The 23,958-nt window shown below is 37.5% G+C and overlaps 1 protein-coding gene across 1 annotated transcript; it reads right to left on the reverse strand.

The window, feature by feature from the left end:
• Nucleotides 1-2,917: 2,917 nt before the first annotated feature.
• LOC149840905 (uncharacterized) lies at nt 2,918-9,683 on the reverse strand. Its single transcript, XM_090004581.1, has 7 exons — nt 9,174-9,683; nt 6,887-6,949; nt 6,636-6,702; nt 6,124-6,224; nt 5,042-5,086; nt 3,779-4,261; nt 2,918-3,309 (listed from the first exon to the last, which is right to left on the reverse strand). The coding sequence occupies exons 1-7, from the start codon at nt 9,306-9,308 to the stop codon at nt 3,139-3,141; spliced, it is 1,065 nt and encodes a 354-aa protein (XP_089860707.1). The 5' UTR covers nt 9,309-9,683; the 3' UTR covers nt 2,918-3,138.
• Between the last annotated feature and the right edge of the window lie 14,275 nt (nt 9,684-23,958).

Consider the following 23,958-nt stretch of genomic DNA (forward strand, 5'->3'; position numbering starts at 1 on the left):
TACATGTTGGTGCTCAAGGATGTCAGACATGTTCCAGACTTGAGGTTGAATTTGCTTTCAGTAGGAAAGCTTGATGAAGAGGGTAAAAGCAGTGTTTTTAGCCAAGGACAATGGGTCATTGGTTCAGGTCAGAGGAAAGAGATGTTGTACTCTTTATAAGATGCAAGATAAGGTATGCAAGAAACAGTTGAATACAACTGAAGACTCTTCTATTGATTTGTGGCACATTCGATTAGGCCATATGAGTGAGAAGGGCCTGCAGATTCTTGCTAAGGAGAAGCAACTTCCAGAGTTAAAAGGTACACATCTAAACCCGTGTGTTCATTGCTTAGTTGATAAGCAACATAGAGTATCTTTTGTTAGAAATGCCTTCCATAAAAAATCTCACATTCTAGAGCGAGTTTATACAGATGTTTGTGGTCCTCTGAGAACAAAAACTGTTAATTGTTTTAGTGATGTGAAAACTTTTAGTGGTGTACTTTATTTTGTTGCTTTTATAAATGACTTCTCCAGAAAGGTTTGGGCATATCCTCTAAAAACAAAGGATAAGGTTCTTGATGTATTCAAGCAATTTCATGCTATGGATGAGAGAGAAACAAGAAAACAACTGAAATGCATCAGGTCAGATAATGGTGGCGAGTACACAGGTCCATTCCATGAATATTGTAAAATTTCTATAATTCGCCATGAGTTGACAGTTCCAGGTACCCCTCAGCACAATGCAGTTGCAGAAAGGATGAACCGTACAATTGCAGAGAGAATCAGGTGTATGCTTGCACAGTCTAAGCTGCCAAAGAAATTCTGGGGCGAGACTTTAAGGACAACAGTTGATGTGATCAACTTGTCTCTTGCTCATGCCTTAGCAAATGATGTTGCAGATAGGGTGTGGTCAGGAAAGGATGTGTCCTACAAGCACCTGAGGGTATTTGAATGTAGAGCATTTGCACATATCCCCAAGGAGAAGAGGTCCAAGCTTGATGATAAGATGAGGCCATGCATTTTTTCTGGGATATAGTGATGTTGAATTCGGCTATAGGATCTAGAGAAGCAGAAGATATTCAGATTCAAAGATGTGGTATTCTTTGAAGACCAGACACTTGAAGATATCAAGAAAGATGTATAAATTCAGACTTCTGCAGGTTAATCTATCCACTTGGATCCAGTTATTCCTCCAGTGACACAAGTTGAAGGAAGAGTAGTGCAGGAAGATGATGAAGAGACTGATATTGATTTACCTGCAGGCCATGTTGAGCAGGAAGAAGTTTGAGAACAACCTCCTCCAGAACCCCAATTGAGAAGATCTTACAGAGAGTCACAACCTCCCAAAAGGTATTCCTCACATGAGTATGTGATGCTTATTGATGCAGGTGAACCAGAGAGTTACCAGGAAGCACAGGAGTGTGAGAAGAAAGAGCAGTGACTAATAGCTATGCATGATGAGATAGATGCATTGCAAAAGAACCACACTTATGACTTGGTAGAGCTACCAGAAGGCAGAAAGGCCTTGAAGAACAAGTGAGTTTTCAGGTTGAAGACTCAAAAACAAAGTTCTCAACCAAAGTACAAAGTCAGATTGGTTGTGAAAGACTTTGGTCAAAAGCAAGGTATTGACTTTGAAGAGATTTTCTCTCCTGTTTAAAATGTCTTTTATTCGTGTTGCTCTAAGTATTGCTACTAGCCAGGACTTGGAGATTGAGCAGCTAGATGTGAAGACTGCTTTCCTCCATGGTGATTTGGAGAAGAAGATATACATGGAGCAACCAGAAAGCTTCAAAGTCAAAGGTAAAGAAAATCTTGTTTGCAGGTTGAAAGGGTGATCCCTGACATCTGGGGCCATTGCGATATTAGCCTTTCGAACATGTACCATTATGAAATACTTCTGTCTCCCAAGCCCCTCGGGAATCCGCCGATGGCTGCCCACCATAAAGGCTCCATGAGTTGTTTGTAACGACCTGCAGGGATTGTAATCTTCGGTTTAACGCTGTTGGATCCTGCCCTGAGAGCCCTAACTGCGTTAAGCACTTCCTGCCTGTCTCCCTCTACGATGCTCGCCCAAGATCTCTGACTTAGATGTTGTGGGATCAATGCAGTTCCTTCTGGATTCTGTAGGGTTCATCCCCACGCTGTAATCTGTTGTGGAACCTCCTAATGGTGACCATCTACTCTGCTTTTCCACGGCTCCTCCTCCTTCCGTCACTCCCTCTTCCATCTTCTCCCTTTTTTTTTTTGCCGAAACGCTCACCAACTAAGTCTAGAGTTTGGTTTCTTAAACTATATCTCGTTGCGTCATACTTACTAAGTTGGTGTAATAAAAGCAGAAGGGGAGCCGGATGGAAACTTGCTTCATTTTGCGTGTGAACAAGTAGGTCTGTCAAGAGGTCAGGTTTACATCAAAGTACCAGACCCTACCCTAACCAGAACACTACCCAGGTATGACAAAAAAATGTTCACCCAGATAATATTTTGGCAATATGCGGGTGGAGTTTGGATTATGAATTTTATCGGATATCCAAGCCTACGTGGCCTGACCTGAATATATGTATTTTTGGTGAATACAAGCTCTTTCAATTATACAGTTATGGATTTTGAGACTTCATCTTATTGACCTGATTAAACCTTAACACCAATCCGGAAACGAGTTATTGGGGCAGGTTTGGGCACACACCGACACATTGACGGCCCTACATACAAGGATTTTGGGGATGAATGTAACCAAATTCACAAACTCAGGCATGCCAACTAATTTTAACAAGGGAGACATTAAAATCTATTGTGTAGGTTAAGTTTCTTTGGTAGGACTGCAACAAAAGTTCAGAGTAGAATAAACTCGGATGAAGATGCCATCAGTGAAAGCTAGCCCGTTCATTTGGAGCTTCACACACACACACAGATGTCTGGCCGCGATAAAACAAGTCCATACAAAAGCCCAAACTTTACCAAAAAAATTGCAGGAAATTTTACATTTGGTAGCCTGGAAACATTGTAGCAAGCACACCTACGCATGCTATTCACCTTATTTTATCACAAATTGAAAAGAAATAATGGTATGCATGTATAACAGTCTCATTTTCTTTTACAGAATGATTGTTGCTAAAAATAAACATATATTTGATTCGCTATGCCCTTTGCCCGTTTCCTTCACTTGATAAAGAACTTCCAGATCTCTCTATCAGCCATCTCTGTGAGCAAGTGAGCTCCAAACATCCCTTCCTCTCCAACCATCGTCCTCAGATGCTTAGCACCGCCATGCAAACCAACATAGCTCTTCTTTGCAGACATGAACATCACCCCATATGGTGGCCTGAGGCACTGTTGACCAGGAAAAAACACAATGGAAAACATAATTGAGAGATGCACATGCAAAATTTAATTTTTCATTCACCCCCATTTTAAATATCTCAAGACATCTTTTGAGAGCTGTCCTCAACCTGCAGATGCCCTGAAGACCCACAAATGGGTGGACCTAATGCCACTAGCTCATGTTTCAGCGTGGCATTCTAAGGCCTTTCACAGGAACGTCCATAAGATCCACCACCAAAGATGGAGAAATAGGCCAATCCACCAAGTCCCCATGACAACCCCGCTATAAACTCCATCTCAATAGATAATGGCTCCACAAGTGGAACATACCCAACCATGTTGTACAGCCATTTTTCAGCAATTCTGCTTAATAAATATCATCCCATCTTTCAGGTGGTTTCTTGATCAGTAATTATGCATCAAAGTGTTTGACAAGAGCATATATCTAAATAGTAACTTTAGAAAACCAACAACCAACCTTTTTGATGAGAGAATAAAACTTTCTCAATGAAGTCATTGAGTATGGAATTTCCATCATCAGAATTATATCATATCCTCCTTCAGATGGATCAGTGTCACTAGCATGCTCCCATGCACGGCTTCCTGACAGCCTCCGAGATTGCCTAGCTGAAGAAGAGTCTGGAGCAAGCACACTGCCATCCTGACAGATAGAGCCATCAAGAAAATCCTCCTCCAAAAAGCTGAGGCTCATATTTGTTGGAAGATCATAACCATCTTTCTTTACTACAGATAAGACAGTGGGCAGCTCATCCCAATCGCCTACATAAAAGTGCACATCTGGGGTCATTGAGAACCGTGTTGGAGTCACTGGGCTGACGGGGCTCTCAGGTTGGCGGCTTTGCCGGTCACGTGCTTGCTCAAGGTTGGCAAGAACATTGGGTATAGTGACGCAGCGTATGAGCTCAGCATTTAGATCATGGAAATGTACTGTAGAAGCACCCTGCATAGAGAGGGGGTGTGCTATTGGTATTTAATAGACGATTCTTTTTGGGGAAAAGGTTGCTAAGCCTACAGCACTAACTGAGCAGCAGATGGGTGCACGACAGCAGAACTATGACGGTTATAAAAATTTTGAGAAACTACATATCTAAAATTCCTTCACCACTTAACAGTTGCTTTTTTGGATATTACCACACTACAATTACTTGGAACGTCAAAAGAAAAAGAGAAAAGAACCCAAGTAACCTAAGCTTCCGTGAAGAATACCAGATTTGTTGGCTACTCAAGCTAGTGCCTGGCAAGCCTCACAAGCAGTTTCTAAAGAACTGAACTCTCATAAAATCTACAGAACAAGGAAAAGAATGATCACCTGAAAATCTTGCAGCCAGTTAATTTCACAAAGCTTTTGGATTTATTTTACTTGGCAGAATGCAAGATATTTCTCCAAGCAAATGAAAAAACAAGCAGACACAAAGATCAAAACAATCAGAAGTTTGGCAATCGCAGAAAGAAATGAAAACTGTGGCAACTTTCATCTTCAAGGAAAACTGTGCCAACTTTCATCTTCAAGTTCAAGGTTCACCAATTGAAAATGACCAGAGGAGCACAAGGATGTAAATTTTCATAAGATCCACATATGGTTAACAAATAGAACGCCCATATACAAGTTTGGCAGGATTTTGATGGCTAGGCTACACATTGAAGAGTAATACATACAGAACTAGCAATAGATTTTGAGATTGCTTGCTTAAGGAACCCAATAAGGATCAAGTTAACATACCTTAAGACAAGCAAAAATCCCAGGCAACCCATATCCACAACCAAGCTGCAAGTAGGCACAAAGGAAGCATTAGGCATTTGAAATCACATTGGAGAATTGAAGCCTAATGAAATTGAAACACAATTAGCCATTTCAGATGTCAATAGAAATTTCGCTCCTTTTTACAGAGGTCATTCTTTAAGTATTGAATGATGCAGGCATTATTAGTGATGGTGTTGAATGACAAGCTCAAAGAGTTAAACGAAAGAAAAACAATAATGCATAGTTGGCAAACCCGACAAGTCGACTTGGGAATCACATGATTCGACCTGGATTGGACCCCAACTGGGTCACCGATTCAGGACTGCCGATCCACATGCCTCTTATGTGTTTTTTCATGCATTTTGTGATTTTAATGCATAATTCCCATAAAAGAATACTTGTTATAAAGAATTATATGTTTTTAAATCATAAATATTAACAATTATGTATAGTTGAATACTTATATAGCTTAGTCTTTGATGTCATGTGCTAAATTTAGTGATTATACAATATGAATTTTGATTTTTTCCATATCCTAACACTAGAAAATGCAGTACTAACTCGTCCGAGTTACCGAGTTGACCCGCTGACTCGCAAATCAAGGGTTCGGCGATCCGAATCCGAGTCACGAGTTTGCCAACTGTGCAATAATGAACGAACAACCATGAGTTTCAATAGTATGGAAGCCAATGCACGAGAGAACAGTAGGTTCACCCGTACATGGAAAAAGTTATGAAGAATCTCCATGCAGACTGTGGCATAAGATAATCCCATAAGCAGTCTTCAGTCACTAAAAAGTTGAATTTAAATTGCAAACAAAACACGGCAGTGTACATGCACACATTGACACATAATTGAGCATAGGAGACAAAAGCAAAATTTAACCATCTCAATAAGATCAAAACTTGAGTTAGTATAACAATGCAAATGAATAGACAATAGTCGTTTCTTGCAACTGAAAGTTACCATGGAAACCTAACTCCATAAATATCTAGTGTCCAATGCCCTGAGAAAGAAAACCTTATTGTTCCTATCAACCCTTTCTGAATATAGAAAAATACCTCCAAAACACGCTTGCCTCTAAAGCTCAACTGTCCATCACGTATTTCATGCTTTAGCACATTGACAAGATCAACAGAACCCTCCCAAGCTTTAAGAGATCCTGCAAAAGAAGAAGACAAACAATAATAATCAGGAGGCCAAACAAAAGACAGGTACTTGATGACATCGAGTTGCTCAACCTGATCTGACTCAAACTGAAGTGTAAAGACAAGGAAGTCGCAGATTACTTTATCAGACTCAACAGAAAAACAAGTTGGGCGTGCATGGACCTGGGTGCTTATCTAATTCCCCTGTTGCCTCCAGGTCACTTCAACCAATGTAAGTTGCAGAAAGTGACCAGGACCCAGTTCAAATGGAGCCCTGTTCATCTATGAGAATAAATTTTAGCTGAATTTGTACAACATTGTGTTCCTATCTTCTAGATCTAGAGCTACAAAAACAGAATCATCAGAGGAACTTCAAAGTAACTCAAATGACTAATCTTTTGCCCATCTTAAACGCTTGCACTCACCGTCATATTTTGAAGGAAATGTTTCTGCATTTGTAAACCCAATTATATCAGCAACACTAACCCTTCCCTGAAATAGGAAAAAGTTATCATGCTTACTACATGTACCAAAAAAAGTAACAATTATGAAAGCGATTTCTACAAAACTTCAACCTCAGATGTAGAATATCAAGACTATTCATATTTAGGAAATCCGTCATGCCAACTAGCATTATTTCATCAACTAATTGATTAATACACAATCCTATGATTACCTTGAAGATGTTTAGACCACGCAAATCAACATTTTCTCCTGCATATTTGTAAGGGTGAGCAGTCTGCAGAGAAGAAATTGTAAAAATTTGAGTAACAAGGAAACTGAAAGCTATTGCAATCCCAAAATTAACATGCGATTCTTGACCTGTTATCATGTATATTGTATAACCCATTTAAAAATGATAAAGGATTCTCCCAGTTAATTATGATAACACGTCACAATGAGAGAAACAAAAGAACCTAGTACTTATATCTGCATCATTCAAAAGACCTTTGGGTTCCTCTAGCAGAAATTTCAGTTTACAATACAATACATCAATTTTTTTTTTAAGAAGAGAAAGATACAATACATGTGAGATAATATATTGGGACAGAAAATCTTTACGTAAACAAATTTCTCCAGTGAGTTCCATATTTACAACATGCTTAAGTATTCCAGTTGAGGCTTTGTACACAAGAATGGATATTTTATTTTCATATATGTGTAGTGGTTCAAAATGCAACTAGTGCAATTAATAGATGCTCATACAAAAATAAACACATGAAGACAAACACAAGTTTACTAGAGTAAGTGCAATTAGATCAATCCTAGTGTAATTATACCAAGTGAAGTAACCCTCATCAGAGGTACCAAAACTCAGTCAAGGTTTTATATTTGGCTGCTCATGTCTACACGATGTCTACAAGCACTTGTAAAAGGTCAAACATGTAAATCATAAAAAAGAAAGAAATAAAAACAAAAAAGAACATGCAAAGATATCTAGTAGACAAACTCCAAAACTATAAGCTAATATATTGATAACAATTATGGTAAATATTGACTTTAAGTATTTCAGATATAATCCAAGAGAGAAAGAGGTAGACAATTGTACATGCAAAGAACTGAATCCCTACAACTCTTGCATCAAATTTAGGCTACCAAGAGAAAGATTAATTAGATGATTTGATATTCAGTCTTGCATCAATCAAAACAACATTTTGAAGTACCACGTAAATTGTGCCCCTCAGTGCATTCATTATGAAAAGCAACCACGGTCTAAAAGTGCAAATACTTGTACTTCTTATATATATATATATATATATATATATATATATATATATATATATAGTCACTAGAATATGAGAACTAATGTCTGAACCACAATTTTCATGGATTTTTTGTTCTTTTCTCCTGAATCTAACCGTATGGATGTGATCTACATGCTTGGTTTTATAAGAACTCGCTCTTGAATCATCCGATTTTGATGCATAAATGAGATTTTTTTAAGGCTTTAAAATCAATGGCTCATAATCTTCATAAATATTCAAGCATTCAAAAATCACATTTTCATCGAAAATACACGATCCAATGGTTGATTCCTAGCAAATTCACCATGCCAAGCATATCCACACGGTTGGATTTGCAAAAAAAGTGTTGGAAATGCCCATATTTCTAGTTTTCATATTCTAGTGACTATATATATATATATATATATATATATATATACATATACATATTGGTACCATCTAAGTGCACTCCCTTCAATAGGGCCACTAGAATATGTCAACTGGAAATATGTGAACCGAAGTGTGAACTAGGCATTTCCAACATTGCAGATGTATTCTACATGGTCCATTTGCTAGGAATCAACTGTTGGATCATGCATTTTCAATAAAAAAATGTGATTTTTGGATGCTTGAATATTTACGAAAATTCTAAGCCGTTGATTTTCTAGCCTTAAAAGATCCTCCTTATGCATCATAAACGGATGATCTAAGTGTTGGTTTCTATAAAACCAAGCATCTAGAACACATCTGTACAGTGAAATTTAAGAAAAAAAAAACCATGAAAATCTAGGTTCATACTCCAGTTCACATATTTTCAGTTGACACATTCTAGTGGCCATATATATATTTTAAACATGATTCTTCTTTCTTTATCTTTTCTATACATTAAAAACTTCTACATCTTTTGCTTACGCTTTGCAAAACAATAATTCTCTAAAGCCATTCTGTTCTCATTTGTTGTGTTACTTCTTTTCTTTTCTCGAACTTTTTAACTACAAAAAATTCCTGAGTTTTATCAGAGATTTTGCATTTTCCGAGTAGCAGTCAAATACCAACATGCGTGACCACGAATTCAACCTAAATATATCTGAAAGCAAAAAACAAAATTGAGAAAAAAAGCTCCGAAGAATTCGATGAAAAATTAACAAATAATCCGTTAAGCACAAAACTTCATTCCCCAACTTAGAATTAGACAAGAAACTAAAAATCCTGAAACTGGTTAAGGAAAAAATTACAGACCTTCGAAGGAAGAACCTCGACTGCGGGCGACGGACCCGGAAGATCTCTTTCAGCGATCACCGGAATGCTGTGGCTTCCCCGATCGTTTGAAAGCAAACTGGGAAAACACTGAGAAAAAATTGATGGGACGCGCATTTGTTACTGATCAAGACACCCAAAATCCTCCTCCAAACCTCAAATGAGCCCCAAAAAACTCACTAATTGCAGCTCAAAGAGAACCAAAAAAACCCTAATCCCCGCTGTAATAGAAAAAAAAAAGATACCCGATTACAAAAATGAACAAAAACTTATAATAACAAATTAAAAAAATAAAAAAGGAAACTTTAATTCCAAACAAACATCACTGAAAAATGAAGATAATTTAAGAGCACATCAGTTCACAAAAAAACCGCCTAAAGAAAAACCACAGGAAAACGAAAGCCCACCGAAACAAAAAAACCCTCAACCAAAAACAAAACAACAAATTAAATTCGATAAGTAAATTACCCCCCCCCCAAAAAAAAAAAAAAAGATCTGCAGTTTTTTCCGGAAATCTGAGACAACAAAACCTAAAAATTCCGGGGAATTTTCAGAAAAATAGGAAAAGAAACAAACACGGGCTAGCGATAGAGAGGTAGAATGGTTGCAGTGTACAAATGGAGAAGCCCTGACGTGTTTTGCAAATTTAAAAGAATATATATATATATATATATATATATATATATATATATATATATATATATATAGAGAGAGAGAGAGAGAGAGAGAGAGAGAGAGAGATTAAATGGTTCGGTTCCAGTTCGGATCTACTTAAAAGTTACAACTTCAAATAAAATAAAACCTAAACAGAACCCGATATGGATACGAATCCGAAGTCAAAAGGTAAGAGATAGTAAATGGATCTTATTATGTATGCTTCACAGAGCAGATTGGTATGATAAAAACTTTTTGGTAAAATGTCCGCCAAAAGTAACAGTTAAAGCATATTATCATCGAATATTTTGAAAATATCGTGAATTTATCATTATATTGTCAAAGGTCAATATTATACTGAAAAAACGTGATGTTCTCAGTAGGGGTGTCAACAGGCCTGATTTACCCGGACTCGACCCAAACCTAATCCTATAGAGTCCAGATATGGTGATAAATAAGAAGACCCGATTAAGACTTGGGTACAGTTTGTGAAGATAATACACGGACCGGTTATAGTTTGTGAAATTTTATACCAGAATCAGACCCAGCTCTAGTTCCGATTAAGACCAGAAAATTTTCAATGTAAAAATAGTAAAAAATATGGTTTTATCGGGTATGGTCTGGGTTTTGTTCATGTAGTTCTTATCGACTCGAGGTCCAGTTATGATTTTTCGTATAATAGACCTGATTAGACCCGGGTTTGGACTTAATACCATACCCAAAAATCTAGTCCAATTATGGTTTCACTTGGTTTCTAACCAAACCTGGCCATTGACAACCCTAGAGGTGGCAAACGAGCCTGAACCGGCACGGCCTGCCGATTCAAGCCCATTAACGGGCCAGTTCATGAACCAGACTAGTTGAGAAGGGCCTGTTCATTTAACTGGACCGATTGTGAGAAGGCCAAACCGCACCGGCCCAATGGAACCACTACGGTTGGGCCAAGCTTAGGTGGGCCGGTTCACGGGTTGAACCGGTCGAACCAGCAGAATTGAAAAAAAATCAGAAATTTTGAAAAAAAATGGACACAATGATTTTACGTGGAAAACCCAAAAAGAAAAAAACCACGGGACCAAAGTCCGAAATTTCACTATGAAAAAAACTTACAAGTACATTACAAATTAAAATTTGAAAAAAAATATAGAAAACTATAAATATTCCAACTAAATAAAATTAAGATTCTTTGAACGGACTTGAACTTGAAACCATCTCTTGCTTTCTCTTCTTTGGGGTAAGTCAATCTTTATAGTATACACACATTTCTAATGTATTCGGGGATAAATCAACTTCTTTTTCATCAAGAATTCTATTGGTAACGATTTTGAAAACAATATTTTTAAATCAAGAACTGTGCAACAAATAATAATTTAAAACTAGCTTTTTGACACTCGTTGTAGAGTAGCAAGTTGGATCGTTATCAAAGAATGAAACTTAGGCAAAACAATTCACACTACAAGAAAAATGTGGATTAGCGACGGACGCTATCCATCGCTAACGTGTTTAGTGATTGATTAACGACAGAAATCGATCGTCGCATAATCCTGGTCGCTAAAATGTGACAGAATTTATCTGTCACCAATCCATCGTTAATTAGCGACAGATTAGTGACAGATTATGTCTGTCGCTAAATAAAGACTGATTTGGTTTTGCGAAGGAATGTATTTCATCGCTAAAATTTAACGACAAATACGTATCCATCGCTAATGTCTATCACCAATTTAGCGAGGGATTAGCGACGAATTAAATTCCGTCACAAAACATCGACGGATTTAAATTGGCAACGAATAATATCTATCACAAATTTTAAAAAAAAAAAAAATTTTTTTTGAAATATGAATATCGAGAAAAAAATCTCCTTATACAATTTATATAACTTGTGTATAAAAAACAAAGTACACATAAAAATATATATATACAAAGCAGGTAAAACAAATTTAACACAAGTTATAAGTTACAGTACAGTCCTTGCTAAGTTCTAATTAGTTATAAGTACGTGAAATAAATTAAACAGATGAATCTAATCCTCGCCAAGATTCGGGGCATCATCCTCTTCATTGTCTCGATCTGCCCCTCCATCCATGCCTCCATCAGGTCCTCTACGTTGATCAGCTTCAACATCCTACAAGAGAACCAAAATGCAACGACCCCAACTCATACCTTTGAAAAATGTGGATTTTTTTTTTCAAGAGTTGCGGAAATCTTCCCAGAGACCCGGGGTCCTTACAGTCCCAATTTCAGTTGGATAACCACACACCACAAACAACTTACATTTGTCATCCATAACTAACCAACTAAAACTCTTTTATTATTGAATCAATAAGAGTCTTATACACAACTCAAAAGTTAAGTAACAACTGCAGAAATTAAAAAGAACTAAAAGAAGCAAAAAATAGAGTTGCAATGTCCGTAAGTGAAGTAGTTTGAAGCAAAAGTGGCCCTCGTATCTCCTCAAAAGCGAGTCGACTTCACTAATCACCTAAGACTGCGAAAAACCATAAAAGTAGGGTGTCAAAATCCAAAAAATCCTGCGTACAGGTCCCTCAAGTGAATCAAATAAGAATAAAGAACATAAATAAGATCCATGTAATATTTTAGAGGGATACAGTTATAACCAATTCATAAGACAATTAACCATCCATGCAAAAATAAAATAAACATTGAGCATGAGGGAACACGAAATAAGTAACATTGATCATAATTTAATCAATAAGGGCATTTAAATGCAAAAGAGATCAACATCATGCAATGATCAACATCATGCAATGATCAACATATAACAACCAAGGGAACAAGTAAACATGCATGATCTAATGCATAGCAGGAATATGCCTGATTTATGTGCAATGCATTAACCCCCTTTATTATCTTTCATTTAAGCTTCCCTCATTTAAAATGTATGTCCTATTAAATGCACACAACTTTAAGTTCTTCTTTTTAATTTACTATTGCCCGCGGATACACCAAACGGGTACAGTCCCCGAGGTCAAGTAGGGTTCCCGGGGTAACTTAGCACACAATTTGTATTTTATTACCGGGTTCCAAACTTAGCCCTCGACCGATATCAAGAAACAACACCATCCATCAGAACATTGGAAAACAACATCCAATGTCGGGGACACCAGGGAAAACAGCATCCACTGGCGCCACTTTCTTGGTATACCAAAACAACAACATTTGTGTCAAACACACCACCCCCAGGCAAAGTGGCGGACTCTCCGTAAAACCGTAGCCAGGAGAAGAACCTCAATATCGGGTTCAGGGGCAACAACAACGCACACAGAGTTTTTGTATCCTCACGGTTTCTCCCAAACCGTAATCTCCAAGATTCCCACAATAAAGAAGAGACATCAAGGAGAACATAAATTACATTGTTCTTTATTTCTTTTTATCTTGTTATTAATTTATCTCTTTTACATTTGCAAATCAATATGCAAAGAAATTTATAACATAAGCTTGCAAATCAGCATGCCAAGCTCTTCACAGGACCACAACCCGTGGCAACAAAGAACAATGCAGTAAAACCATAATATCACATTTGAATTTTTTTTGCAATGCATAGAACAATTAAAACAAAGAGCAACACCTGCTCAAGGCTCACACAACCCAGGATGATCCAATTTGATCATCTATGCTTTCATATGCAATAACTCATTAATTAGTAACATGTCAGTATGCATTCATCTTACTTGCTTCTCGATGCATAGTCATTTATGCCAACCAAAAGGTGTGTAAGTAACAATAATATTTATGGGCATGCGCATAAGTTCACACATTCATGTTAAGTGCATGCTTTTATTCAATGCATGGATTCATGTTCAAGGCATTCTTCCACATGCAAACATTCTGACAATTGTACACATGCAAGCCCACATAGATTTCAAGTATGCTCATGAATTGAAACAAGTTTTGTATTGACATTCTACTAAATCATGTCATATCTCATCGAGGCAAGTGGAAAATTACGTTCTCAATACATATTAGGATCAAAGTGCATGCTTATAACATAATCGAAAAATCTTATGACAGGATCAAACTCATTCATTCTAGGTGTGCACATGCATTGAAAACCAACGTGAAATAACATCATACTCAAGCATGTCATGTCAAGCTAAACGTAAGAATAAGGACATCCCATTCCCATTATGTATTCGACTCAAAGTAAATACTTAGTCAGATCTGAAAATTTTAGATAGATAAACAAACATGTATTCTCTCTCTCTCTCTCTCTCTCTCTCTCTCTATATATATATATATATATATATATATATATATATTGAAAGACAAAGGGACAGGGTGACCCTGTGAACAGGCCCTTACCGGGCTGTCAGGCGACAGCCTGTCCTGACAGTCAATGCACAGGCTTGCAGGGCCTGCGCACTTGCCTGTCAATGCCTGGCAGTTAGCCGATTAGAGTTCGGATGGCTTCCAGCCAGCCTGTGCAAGTGTTTACTGGGGACTGGCAATCAGTTGAGCAAAGCTTCAGCTGGCTGCCAGTGCCAGCCACATTCCTCCCTAAAATTTTTTTTTTCGAAAATGGTAAATATAAGTATGAAGGAGTGGTGCAACTTTCTCTAAGCAACCTACCATTTTTACACCATCTACAAAAGTATACAGCTTATCATCAGTATAACCAGCATCACATTTACAATCCAATCAACAGCATAAACCTTGTCCAACATACATGAACCTACAGATTTAACCAACCACAATGATATAGTTGTATTTTCAATATGCATCAAATTTTCATTTGTCTACAATGTTGATGTAAATGTAATTATATATCATAGCCTGAGAACACTTTGCATCTATCACCACCAAGTTTATATCTTTATACCTTAAGGATAAAAGAGACTCAAGGTGTTACCCCTATACTTTAATTCATCTTCAGTGTTGGATTGAAGTAATCCTGGCACGAACTGACGAAGGCTTGTACATGCTTAAGATTTTTTTTCTTTACTTCCCATTTTAGTTTTATATAGAGTACACATTTAACTAGAATATGGCACAGAAAACGAGCAATGGCATATTACATAGAGACTGAACACAAATGCATATAGTGTCGGTGTAGAGATTGGATACTATACAACAGTGACCCTAACATTTTCGAATATCTTACACTAACCATCTAACTCAAAATAGAATCAATTATAGTGTAAGGCTAATTGGATCTGAATCTCTAATGATTCTGAAAATACATAAAATCTAGATATGTAGATTCAGTAGTAACCTCATCCAATCCCCTTATCTTCCCTTGTCTACTCTAACCCCAAATCCGAATGTGATAACACTAGGTCTGGTTAGATCAGATTCTGTTATTACCAGTTACCTATGCACAAATGATCCCAGACTATTCGCATCTTATTAATTAATTTACTTGCTACCACCAATAATGCAAGAAAAATAATGACTGCTACGCTTAAGCATGAAAAGATCTTTATTTAATCAGCAAGTCATGTCATCCTGGTTATGTGAGTTTAACAGAACCAAAGAAAAGAAGACTGAAAAATACCATTTTACAACATCGTCCATCTATGAGACATTCAACCAATTAACTTGCAAAAGTACAAGAACTACTCATTCTCGCACCCCCTTCATGTATTAAACCTGGATCAGATTTGCGCATGTCCTAAACATAGCAAATTTGTCTAGTTTTAGGGATCCACAGTTAAGAATACAAAAATATACATTTTCTCATAAGTACACTAAAAAAAAAGATGAAGATCAAACTCTTACTAGGGTAAATCTCTTGATTTACTCTTTTCCCCATGTATTTTACCAAACCATGTCATGGAATACGAATTCATGCCTTTGTTCTCATTCAAAATAAAAAAAGAAACCGCACACAAAAAAAAATCTTCTATATGAAAAGAGCCTAAAATACTCATATGAAGGGGGATCTATGTATCCCCGTCCATGTAATCTAGGGTGAATACGTGGATTCACCCTTCTTCCATGGATTTACTCTAAAATATGACATGGAATATGAATCCATGTCCCTTTTTCTTATCTAAAACAATAGAGAAACCCGTACCTCAAAAATCGGCGTTTGAGGGTTGCGGCTATCGTGAGAAGGTGAGCGATTCCACGGGCCTCGACTGCTCCGGTGTTGTGGAGGGGATTTTTTTTGTGCCGACGTCGGTGATTGTCGCGCGCAAGGGAAAGGACAGGAGAAGGGGGGCTGCCGTGAGGGCCTCCTCTTCCTCTGTGTTGCTTAAAAGGGAAGGCACAGAAGGGGAGCAGGTCGTGGCTCCATCGGTTACGGGGAGCCCCTCTCGTGCGAGGCGGCTACAGGGAGGAAAGGGAAACACTCGGGCAGGGTTTTAAAACCCTACCGGGTTATGGATCCGTCCGACCCGGGTCCAAGAGTTTCCCCTTCTTCTTTTTTCGTTACTTACCTGCTAAGGGGGGAGGCGCGGCCTGGGTCCGGGACCGAGACCTGAGATCCTATCACTATCAAGGCCAATGGATCCTTTGCCGATTTGGGTCCGTGAATTGGATCCATGACTTACTTGAAATGTGGATCCACATGTTGGATCCAAATGGATCCACATGTTGGATCCAAATGGATCCAACTGTGGATCCCTACACTAACTTTTATATTTATTATTTCTTTTAATATATATATATGATATTAACTATACATATATGCCCCCTTATGGGTCCTAGATCCGAAATACGGATCCTAGGCCCATTCGCACATTTTGTATTATTTTATAAAGGAAAATACACGAAAAAATTTCGGTTATTACACAAAATGTTAGTATTGATAAACAAAATATAATGAAATAAATTATATGCAATGCACATAGTCTAATGCAATCAAAGTAAATGGCTGAATGACACATAGACTAGCAATAAAGTGAAGGACAATAACAGAATTCAGATATATGTTGTAAGACTGACAAAAAAATTCATAGTGATTCAATTATGCAGATATGTGTTCTAAGGTTGTCAAAAAATATCACAGTGATTCACGCATGCATATAATGTTTATAAGTCTGTCAAATAAATGTGTTATGTATCACAATCATGCATATATGTATTATAAGGCAGTCAAAAAACTTTCATAGTGGTGAAATCATGCTTATATGTGTTCTAAGGTTGTCAAAAAACTTTCATAGTGATTCAATCGTGCATATATGTGTTCTAAGGCAATAAAAAATTTTCATAGTGATTTAATCATGCATATATGTGTTCTAAGGCAGTAAAACAATTCCATAGTGATGAAATCATGTTTATATATGTTCTAAGGTTGTAAAAAAACTTTCATAGAGATTCAATCATGCATATATGTGTTCTAAGGTTGTCAAAAAACTTTCATATTGATTCAATCATACATATATGTGTTATAAGGCAGTCAAAAAACTTTCATATATGCTCAATCATGCATATATGTGTTTTAAGGTTGTCAAAAAACTTTCATATTGATTCAATCATGCATATATGTGTTATAAGGCAGTCAAAAAACTTTCATATATGCTAATATCATGCTCATATGTGTTCTAAAGTTGCCATAGTGACGAAATAATGCTTGTATTTGTTCTAAGATTGTCAAAAAACTTTCATAGTGATTCAATCATGCATATATGTGTTATAAGGCAGTCAAAAAAATTATAGTGATGAAATCATGCTTATATGTGTCCAATCATGCATATACTAGCTTAAAATCTAACGACATGAAATAAATTACATGAATCTTTATACCTGACGGGCACCAGAGCTCATGTTGAATTCAGACGAAGTTCCCCTGTCCCGAAAAAAGTTGCACAACTCATTATAGACAATGTTGAGAATGACTTCATGTAAAAAGTCACGCATTTTATCCTCGAGACGCTGACAGACACCATCCCAAGACATAGCAGGGTCAATCGGACGGTGAGAGTTGATGCTAACGGGAGAACTCTGAGAGCCCTGGCTGCAGGAGGCAACGATCGGTGTGGTGTTCATGTTACTCCCAAACCCGAACACACGACCCTTTTTGGGTTCACCGGTTGCAGTAACCTATGCTACAGGATCAAAAGGTGAATGCTGAGTGGAGTCATCGCCATATCGCTCTACCATCTGTTGTTCGTATGACTCCTACAAAATAATGATTACAATATGAATTAATAATTAAGAATTACAATATTTATGATAATGTAATTCATAGTAACTTGTATATTATAATGTTTATTAATACAATAAATACATACCGATGTCGCTCTCGCCTTCTCTGATATAAACTCTCCCGTGCTTGTACGTTTATGTGTTTCAACAAACACATCCTTGTAAGGCACAATGCCTTTTTTTCTGCTTCTTGCAAGGTTAAATGATAAAAAATCAATTAAAAAATATGCAGAAATACTTATAAATTTGATAATATATATATTGATGAGTTACCATTTTCTTTTGATGGCTCTCAAAAGTCCTAGATCCACCTGTGTGTAGATGGGCATCGGGCATCTTCACTCGATTTTGTGCAGCCTTTGCTGAGCGGTTTTGAAATTCATTGCTCGCCCACTTGTTGCACATTCCCTTCCAATAATCTCTCATGATAGTAGAAGGGCAATGGCCCTTCCACTTCAGTGGATCATCTATCCCACCAACTGCTTTTATTGCTGCAGTTTTCATATTATGCAGCATATTGGTAAATCGATTGGCAGCTACCTTCTGCCACACTACCCTCGCGTTCTTCTCCTCGTTCGCAGTCACGAAGCGATGCGAAGCCTACAAATACTTTCAGAAAGTTAACACACATGACTATAACAAAAAATTAAATATAAAACACATTAGTTATGATAAACGATTACATACCATGAATGAGGACAGTGACTTTCTAATTTCTCGTACTACTTCTTGTAGCTCGAACATCGCGCTGCACATGAATTGATACACATTAACAATCGACTGTCGATATACACTATTTATAAGATAAGTATTGGACAAGTGACAATGAAATACCTATGATCGACTATCGACACACACTATTTGAATAAGTCATCGTGTGTCAGACTGAGAAGATTCCGCATCCGATGTTATCTTGTGACGTATATGAATTGATGGTGTAGGTGGGTCATGTGCAGGCAAAACATCATCTATAGAAAATTGAGTTAAAAATTCACACAATGCACATTTAAACTAATCAAGTATACAATTAGTTAAATGATATACCTATCGAAGCATCCCGTAAAGATGAAGGCTGAGACTGGCTACTAGTGGGTGATCCACCACTGTGACCTCCACGAATCATATTCTAACAAATAAAAATTTTATTTGGATCAGTTACACAACTCTATATCTTCATGGATACATAATGAAATCAAAAATAATTTCATGTAATACATTCAAACATTGCAATACATTCAAATCATTGCAATACATTTAAATCATTCACATCAAATCATTGCAATACATTACAATATATTCAAATCATTCAAATCATTCACATCAAACATTGCAATACATTCAAATCAAACATTGCAATACATTCAAATCATTCAAATCATTGCAATACATTTCAATACATTCAAATCATTTAAATCATTCACATCAAACATAAGGTATGTATTACAAAATGTATTTTACTAGCTCGAGTATGCTTCCTCATCACTTGTTTGACTTTCATATTTTTCTTCTTCTTCCTCCTCCTCTTCGTCTTTTTCTTCTTCATTGGGCGCCCATTCACTTAGTATATCATTTGGATCACATTCTTCCATATGTGTGTCATCAGACAATGGAGATGTGACATGTTAAAAATATATATCTAATTTATCCTAAAAGTTAAAAGAGAAGCATAAGAATGTTATGATGAAGAAAATATCTAATTTATCATGCATTCATGGTGAATGTAATGATTTGATATATATCACACACACACACACACACACACACACACACACATATATATATATATATATATATATATATATATATATATATATATATATATATATATATATATATATATATATATATATATAATGTCATTCAATTACAAGAACTATGATGCATGCATTGATAACTTAATATTTTCATGTGCAAAACCATTCATAACACGATACATTCATTTAAAGCATGTTTTCATGATAAAATTTCACATGGAAGACATAATCAAATTGAAAATAACTTCATGCAAGCATGAATACAGTCATATCAAATATTACAATACATTCAAATCATTCATATCAAAACATTGTCAAACATGTACCTACAACAAACACACTCCAATATTCCGCTAACTACTACCATGACTAGCATGAAATTCGAACTCCAAAAATAAAAACACTTTTATTTTTATACATTAAAATCATGCTCAGCATGATCTCTGAACTCCATCAATGCAGTCCTAGATATCCACAATTAAGTGAGTGTGTGAATAGAAAAATGTTGTATCCAAGAAATTAAATAACTTGTGATGCTCTTGCATCACTTACTCACAACGGGTATTTACCTGATTTGCATTGCTTTTGCCTTTGCATTTTTTTCTTATTTCTTTTTGCATTGCGTTTTTAACCGCATGTGATGCTTAGCACTAAGCATCACACAATTAGCTCAACTACGTACCTGCAAAACATAAATATACAAAACAATATAATACAATACAAAATAATCTACTCTCTCGCATCCCGTAAGATAGAGAGACATGGAGGGAGCTCGGCCCCTCCCTGATGAAAAAAAAACAGGGAAGTGGATGAGCCCCTCCCTCGCATCCCGTAAGACAGGGAGACAGGGAGGGGGGCGAACCCCTTCCTCACATCCCGTAAGACAGGGAGGGGGCTCGACCCCTCATTGGCAAAAATAGAATAGGGAGGGGGGCGAGCCCCTCCCTCGCATCCCGTAAGACAGGAAGACAAGGATGTGGCTTGGCCCCTCCCTAGCGAAAAAAGAACAGGGAGGGGGACGAGCCCCTCCCTCGCATCCCGTAAGACAGGAAGACAGGGATGTGACTCGGCCCCTCCCTAGCGAAAATAGAACAGGGAGGGGGACGAGCCCTTCCCTCACATCCCGTAAGACAGAGAGACAAGGAGGGGGCTCGGCCTCTCTCTGAAGAAAAAAGAACAAGGAGGGGGCCAAGCCCCTCCCTTGCATCACGTAAGACCGAGAGACAGTTAGGGGGCTCGGCCCCTCCTTGGCGAAAAAGGAAACGGGGGGAAAGAAAGGGGCTCGTCGGTCAATAAAAAAGGAAAGAGAGAGGGGAGTCGAGGGTTACCTGAAAGGAGCCGGCGTTGGTGTCGGCAGACGAGAGAGACCGAAGTCGGAAGACTGGGTGAGGTCGGAAGGGGGTTGCTGGACGGGGCTCGCCGGCCAAAAAAATGATGAGAGTGAAAGAGAGGACGGGGTTGCTAGGTCGTCGCCCAGAAGCGACGCGTCACACCGGCGCCCGGGTGTGGTGTCAAATAGGCAAGGGTTCCCTCACTTTGTTGGACGAGTGGGGGTAAAGAAGTTAGTCCAAGACCATAAAATTAGGTTAGCCACTTGGAACATAGGGTCTTTAACTGGTAAGTTGGTAGAGTTAGTAGATGTTATGTGTAGGAGAAAGATTGATATTTTATGTCTTCAAGAGACCAAATGGGTAGGTGAGAAAGCTAAAGTGATAGAACCTTGGGGATATAAGATTTGGTATACAGGAATAAACAGGAATAGGAATGGAGTAGGGATTGTTATGAGTCGTCAGTTTATAGATAATGTAGTTGAGGTCCGTAGGAAGGGTGATAGAATTTTACTTATTAAATTAGTATTAGGTACGGATATTATTAATATTATTAGTGTTTATGCACCTCAAGTAGGTTTAGATGATTCCATTAAGCATCAATTTTGGGAAGATTTAGATGGAGTAGTACAAGAGACATCTTATGGAGAAAAGCTTTTCATCGGCGGTGACCTTAATGGACATGTAGGCATTAGTAGGGATGGATTTGAGAATATCCATGGAGGCTATGGTATAGGAGAAAGAAATGAAAGTGGAGAAAGGATTTTAGATTTTTGTTTGTCCTATGATATGATCTTAGCAAACACTTGGTTTAGGAAGAGGGAGTCTCACCTAGTAACATTTAAAAGTGGGGTTAATACGAGTCAGATAGATTTTTTCCTACTTAGAAAGAGAGATAGGGGTTGTTGCATCGATTGTAAGGTTATACCAGGAGAAAGTGTAGCTACACAACATAGAGTCTTAATTTTAGATCTTAGAATTAGACAATGCCGCAAAAGGGATAGACATAGGATAGATCCTAGAATTAAGTGGTGGGCACTGAAAGGAGCTAAACAAGGAATGTTTGTAGAGCAGGTAGTTAAGGAAGTTGATTGGTGTCTCGAGGAGGATTCAGAATCAATGTGGAATAAGATAGCGGGTGGTATGAGAAAAGTAGCTAAGGAGGTATTGGGTGAGTCTAAAGGCGGTGCACCACTAGGTAAGGATACATCATGGTGGAACGAGGATGTCAAATTAGCTATTAAGGTTAAAAGAGAGTGTTATAGAAATATAAGTAAGAGTCGTGATAATGAGAATTTGAAGAAGTATATGATAGCAAAGAAGGAAGCTAAAAAAGTTGTTCGAAACGCGAGGGCTAAGGTATATAAGGAGGTTTATGACAAGTTGGATACCAAAGAAGGCGAGAAGGATATTTATAGGCTTGCAAAGATGAGAGATAGGAAATCGAAGGATTTGGGTATGGTTAGATGTATCAAAGATGAAACGCAAAGGGTTTTAGTCAAAGATGAGGAGATTAAGGAGAGATGGAAAGATTATTTTGATAAGCTATTTAATGATAGTCATGCTCAAGATCTTGGAGACTTCTCCATTCCTTTTCATGAGATAAATCGTGACTTCATGCGCAAGATTCAAAAGAAAGAAATTGCAGAGGCTTTGAAGAAAATGAAATCAAGAAGGGCAGTTGGCCCAGATGGTATACCTATCGAGGCTTGGAAATGCTTGGGAGAGAAAGGTTTAGAATGGTTGACAAATCTTTTTAACTTGATTTGGCGAACAAATAAGATGCCTAATGAGTGGAGGAAGAGTACTTTGGTGCCTTTATATAAGAATAAGGGTGATATACAAGATTGCACAAACTATCGTGGTATAAAACTCATGAGTCATACTATGAAACTTTGGGAGAGGGTGATTGAGTCTAGGTTGAGGAAGGTTGTCATGATATCGGAGAATCAATTTGGTTTTATGCCTGGAAGATCAACTATGGAAGCTATACATCTTCTTAGACAACTTATTGAAAGATATAGAGAGAGGAACAAAGATTTGCATATGGTTTTTATTGATTTAGAGAAGGCATACGATAGAGTACCTAGGGACGTTCTCTGGTGGACAATGATGAAGAAAGGTGTTTCTCTCAAGTACATTAGTATAATTAAAGATATGTATGAAGGAGTAGTAACCAATGTCCGCACTTGTGGAGGGGTGACAACCAATTTCCCGATAACGGTTGGGTTACATCAAGGATCTGCTTTAAGCCCTTTCCTATTTGCGATAGTGATGGATGAGCTTACGAGATCAATTCAAGAAAATGTACCGTGGTGTATGTTGTTTGCTGATGATATTGTTTTGATTGATGAGTCTAGAGCTGGGGTTAATGCTAAGTTAGAATTATGGAGACAGACATTGGAAGCTAGAGGTTTTAAGTTGAGTAAGAGTAAGACTGAATATATGGAATGTCGGTTTAGTAAGCAACGAAGTAGTGATGGGAGTGTAGTGAAGCTTGGTGAGCAAGATATACCGGTGAATGATTATTTCAAATATTTGGGATCCATCATTCAAAAGTATGGAGAAATTGATGGAGATTTAAATCATAGGATAAAGGTTGGGTGGATGAAATGGAAAAGTGCTACTGGAGTGTTGTGCGATCGTAGAATGCCATTGCGGTTGAAGGGAAAGTTTTATAGGACGACTATTAGACCCGCTTTACTATATGGTACGGAATGTTGGGCTGCCAAGAGACATCATATTCAAAAAATGAGTGTAGCTGAGATGCGGATGCTTAGATGGATGTGTGGAAATACAATAAAAGATAAGATTCGGAACGAAGAGATACGTAAGAAGGTAGGTGTTGCACCCATTGAAAATAAGATGCGAGAGAATCGTTTATGGTGGTTTGGACATATTCGGCGAAGGCCTAATGATGCTCCA

Source organism: Nuphar pumila, chromosome 4, assembly GCF_984573655.1.
Source record: "Nuphar pumila chromosome 4, dmNupPumi1.hap1.1, whole genome shotgun sequence".
Classification (NCBI taxonomy): domain Eukaryota; kingdom Viridiplantae; phylum Streptophyta; class Magnoliopsida; order Nymphaeales; family Nymphaeaceae; genus Nuphar; species Nuphar pumila.

What these genes read in the sequence shown, in the direction of transcription:
- LOC149840905 (XM_090004581.1), bottom strand. Translation starts at nt 9,308, where the DNA reads ATGCGCGTCCCATCAATTTTTTCTCAGTGTTTTCCCAGTTTGCTTTCA. An exon ending in TCGAGGTTCTTCCTTCGAAG is followed by an intron (nt 6,950 to 9,173) that starts GTCTGTAATTTT and finishes TCTTCTCTGCAG; the next exon opens with ACTGCTCACCCTTACAAATA. An exon ending in ATTTCCTTCAAAATATGACG is followed by an intron (nt 6,225 to 6,635) that starts GTGAGTGCAAGC and finishes CTTCTTTTGCAG; the next exon opens with GATCTCTTAAAGCTTGGGAG.